Source organism: Arachis stenosperma, chromosome 6 (assembly GCF_014773155.1).
Source record: "Arachis stenosperma cultivar V10309 chromosome 6, arast.V10309.gnm1.PFL2, whole genome shotgun sequence".
Classification (NCBI taxonomy): domain Eukaryota; kingdom Viridiplantae; phylum Streptophyta; class Magnoliopsida; order Fabales; family Fabaceae; genus Arachis; species Arachis stenosperma.
The window spans coordinates 117,728,469-117,733,540 of record NC_080382.1 but is presented as its reverse complement, the minus strand read 5'-3'; the positions used below and the strand labels follow the sequence as shown (position 1 = coordinate 117,733,540).

Here is a 5,072-nt window from a genome sequence, read left to right as displayed (position 1 = left end):
ATGGAAAGACCTCAAAGAACAGTTCATAAAATTACAAGTGTTTTATTTCTCCCTTCCATTGAATTCTCCCTACTTTGTTTCTCTCCAATTTCTGAAATTTTTCTCTTAGGCTGTTGTTGTGCTATTTTGCCTTGATTACTTCCTTTATCACCTTTGGTTATAAAATTTTGAACAAGTTTCGCAGCAGAAGATACTTCCTTCATTTCAAATTCTTTAAATTTTGCTTGAGCTTGATACTTTTTTACCCGCCTTTTCCTCTTCGAAGTTGCTCTGTTTTCCATTAAGTTGCTGTATAAAAATATTAAACGGCCATAAAATATAATTTCATACGCATCTAATAAGGGAAAGAGGTTACAAGAGAACCACAAATATGCAAAACAAAATGAAGAGCAAATCAAGTAGTGAACTATAACAAACAATTGCCAAATTCTATATCACAAAATGTTCAGCAAATCAAGTTCAAAACTGCTAACATAAAGCGATAAATCTGACTTATATACCATAAAAGTGGGAAACAAGTCACTCAAAAGTCTTTGAAATCATATTCTTCATCCGATCCTGTGTTATACTCTTGGAAAAAATAGACTTCTTTTGCGACATCGACGAGAACTTCATTCAAATCATTCCTTACCAAGTCTACTTCACCATCATCATTAGGTATAGAAGGAACCGTCGAATTATCAAATGGCTCATTTTCATAAGTATCTTCAGCATCAATTTCAACTTGATCACTTATGCTAAATAGGTCCCTTGGAACAGTCTTCATTACATAATGTTTATTTTTATCAAATGCATCTTGTACATAGAAGCATTGGTGCACTTGACATGCCAATACAAAAGGCTCTTCCTGATAGCACTTTTTGTTAAAATGCACATATGTCGAGCCATAAGTATCCTCCCTAGCCTCATACCAATCACATTTGAACAATGTAACCTTAAAATTTCCATAGTAGTCAAACTCAATGATATCATTTACTCTACCATAATAAGAAACATTTTCATGAATTGGATTTGCATCCTTTGTGCTTGCAAAGTTTGTCGTCAATGCAACTAAAGTAACACCACTATTTTGTGTCTTGCGTCTTACCTCACGTTGCCTAGTGTGAAATCTATATACATTGATAAAATAACCAGAATATCTTTTTACACATTGGGTTGGTCCTCTAGAGAGCTCTTTTATCCAATTTGGAACATCATGCCGCAAAGCACATCTTTTAAACCATGTAGGAAAGTTTTTGCTATGGTTTTTAGCTCTCATCCATCTTGTTCCTTGTTGATAAATCTCATGCTCACTAAAACCCAAAAGTATAATATTTGTAAGTATAAAATAGACCTATCAAAATTTCTAATTAAAATACCAAAATATAGAAGAATTAGTATGATTTACCTAACATAATCGTCTATTTTGTGACAATTCAATAATATGTAACTATGAACTTGCTCTCGAGACTTGTCGTCAAGGAGAAAAAGTTCACCTTTCTTTGCACCCAAAGGAACGCCTCTTTTTGGAAATAGATTCGAAAATGCATATGTAGTTTCCATCATAGAATTATTAGATTCATCATTATTTCTGGGTTGTCTATTCAATTTTTTTTGAACACCAGAATGTAAGTAACGCGAGCAAAATGTCAAACATTCTTCAACTAAATATGCCTCTGCAATAGATCCTTCAAGACAACTTTTATTTCGAACATAGGATTTTAAAGTACACATGTAACTTTCTGGAGGATACATTCACCGAAATTGAACTGGACCTCCCAATCTCACTTCATTTGCCAAATGAATAAGCAAATGAATCATTATGTCGAAGAAAGAAGGAGGAAAGATCCTCTCTAATTGGCATAATATTGTGACAATATCCTCTTCTAATTGATCTATCTCTTGTAACGTGATAGACTTTTGACACAATTGACGAAAAAATGAGCCAAGTCCAATCAAAGGAACTGCAATTTGATCTGGAAGTATTCCTTTGAAAGGAATTTGTAACAAATAGTGAAGCATGAAATGAGCATCATGAGTCTTATAACCAGATATTCTTCTCTCCAGAAGGTTCACACACCGAGAAATATTTGAAGCAGAGCCATCTGGCAACTTTGTTGTCTTCAAGACGTCACAAAAAATTGACTTTTCAGCATTGGTCATTGAGTAGCATGCCTTTACTAGCTTCACATTTTTCCTACCATTTGTTTTCTTGGGGTGAAGGTTCTTTCGAGTGCCCATTTCTTGCAAGTCATATCCTGCATTTGTGTGATCTTTTGTCTTGCTAGAAATATCCAAGAGAGTTCCAAGAATACTATCAACTATGTTTTTTTCTATGTGCATCACATCTAAATTGTGTCGTGATGTGTTATACTGCCAATAAGGTAAATCAAAGAATATTGACCTCTTCTTCCATGGACCATCTTTCTTTGGTTTTAGTTTCCCAAATGAATTATTCACATACTCCAACTGACTTAAAGTTTCAGTACCCGACAATAATGGTGGAGCTTGCCTATGTTCTACTTTTCCATTGAAAGATCTCTTGTTAGCTCTCCATGGATGATCCTCAGGCAAAAAGGCACAATGACCCATATAGCATGTCTTACGACTATATTTAAGATAGTTAGAACAAGGGCAAGCTAGCTTCCCTTTTGTACTCCAACCAGATAGTATTGCGTAAGCCAGAAAATCACTGATTGTCCACATAAGAGCTGCATACATTTGGAAGGTTTCATTTTTTGATGCATCATATGTTTTCACCCTGACCTCCCACAACTTCTTCAAATCCTCGATCAAAGGTTGCAAGTAAATGTCTATATCATTTCCTAGTGACTTTGGTCCAGGGATTAGCAACGACAACATAAAGTATTCCTGTTTTATAGACATCCATGGCGGAAAATTATAAGCCATTAAAACAACAGGCCACGTGCTATGAGATATGCTCATGGTTCGATATGGATTGAATCCGTCACTTGACAAGCCAAGTCTCATATTACGGGGATCGAGAGCATAATTTGTATGATGATTGTCAAAGTCCTTCCATGACTGTTCGTCAGTGGGATGCCTTAACTTCTCATTTTTTCTACATTCTTCGTCATGCCACCTCATGATTTTAGCTGTTGCTGAGCACATGAATAATCTTTGAAGCCAGAGAATTAGGGAAAAGTGTCGCAACGTCTTCACATGAATATTGTGATATTTTTTTGAAGGCAAAACATCAGCTTCAACTACAGGATGCACAATCCAACGAGAAGTGCCACATTCATGACAAGATGTGTCCTTCTCGTACTCTTTCCAATATAGCATGCAATCGTTTGGGCATGCGTCAATCTTTTTATAGTCAAGACCTAAGTCTCTCACCATAGTTTTGGCTTTATTGAAAGAAGTAGGAATATTTAAGTTAGGAATAGCCTCTTTTAGCAACTCCAAGAGAGAAGTAAAAGAGGCATTACTCCACCCATGTTGACACTTTAACAAGTATAGTTGGATGGTGAAAGACAACATAGAAAACCCGTTGCAATCGGGATACAGTTTGCTAGCCTCTTCAACCAAGTTATAGAATTTCTTTGCATCTTCATTCATACCTTCTTTTATCCCTTCCGCTTGTGCCACATCCCTAAATCTATCGTTCAATAAGGCGTCCATGTCGTCATACGAGTTAGTCTCACCTCTCACTATCAATCTCACTATCGCTATTGCTATCAACATCCATGCCGACTACGCTTTCCCCATGATGAATCTATCTCGTATAACCATTAACGAATCCAAAGGCAATCAAATGAATATAAATTGTTTGTCTTTTGTGCCACAAGAAATTACAACACTTTGCACAATGGTATAAGATTTTCTCTTCTTGCGGGTATCCGATGGAGTAAGCAAAGTCTAAGAAGTCATTGACACCGTTACTAAACTCAGCTTTATCTCTCGGTAAACTCATCCAATCTTTTTCTAGGTCTTGGAAAAACCTAATTATTCATATATTATTACTACTATTTAACCAAGCATGTAAATAATAATGCTTATGCACATTAAGTATATAAATTCATAAAAAAGGCACATAAAAAATATTATTATTAAAATTAAGAAACAATGAAAAAGCACATAAATGACATTCAACATGAAAAAAACTCCACAAAGGTCATAATATACATATGAAAACATACAAGTATAAGTAAGATAAAAAAACATACGGAGTCATGGCTCAATAAATTGCAATCTTCAAGTCCTAGAATGTCCACCAATGTTCCTCAAACTCCTCTAAAGCAATCTTCTGTATAACAGAGCAAAGTATCAAATTTACATTACTCAATCAAAGTAGAAAACAGAAAAATCAAACAAAAAATAATAAGCGAAAGACTTTTTTGTATGGATGACCCATAGAGAAGAAAATTTTTTCTGTTATTAATAATCAAACTAAGCATATTATAAAATTTGATCAAACTAATCAGTAGTATGTATCACGAATCAGCACTAGTATGTATCACCAATCAGCACCACACAATTAACCAATTTTTCATACCAAAATTTTAAACTCTATATAATATAAATTTTGCTCATGCACTAGTATTTGTTGGAGGATTCTAAAGCAGGTTATACGGCAAATCCAAACTAATCATAAGAAAAGAAAAGGTCCATTCATCATAAATCAGTTTTGCAATATTTACTACTAATTTATTAATTCTCTCATATACTTTTACCATCACATATTACATGATCATATCAATTTTAATATATCTTTTTCAGATTTTCACAATATTTATTTACGTAACCAAATTTAATACTACTAACCTAGCAGCAAGTTATTAACCTAATAAGTTAAGAAGAAACTGTTAAACGTTTGGTTAAAATGAAGTAAAAGAAAATACTATTGTATCATTATTATATTTGATTCAAAACCATATATACAATCAAGAACACAAGTACAGGCACAGCAATATGATTCAGAAGAATAAATAAGGTCTGAATTGTGATATATCTTTTCCTCCAACATGAAATTTGGCCATCAGTTGGAAAAAAGATAAAAATATAGTGACTTGCAAAGTTGATGAACTTTCAAGTTTCTAATGTTATTTGTTTTAGAAGTTACAATCATC

The 5,072-nt window shown here is 33.9% G+C and overlaps 1 protein-coding gene across 1 annotated transcript; it reads right to left on the bottom strand.

The window, feature by feature from the left end:
• Nucleotides 1-1,734: 1,734 nt before the first annotated feature.
• LOC130934470 (uncharacterized) lies at nucleotides 1,735-3,624 on the bottom strand. Its single transcript, XM_057864037.1, has one exon. It carries the CDS (start codon nucleotides 3,622-3,624, stop codon nucleotides 1,735-1,737), a length of 1,890 nt encoding a protein of 629 aa, XP_057720020.1.
• Nucleotides 3,625-5,072: the final 1,448 nt, after the last annotated feature.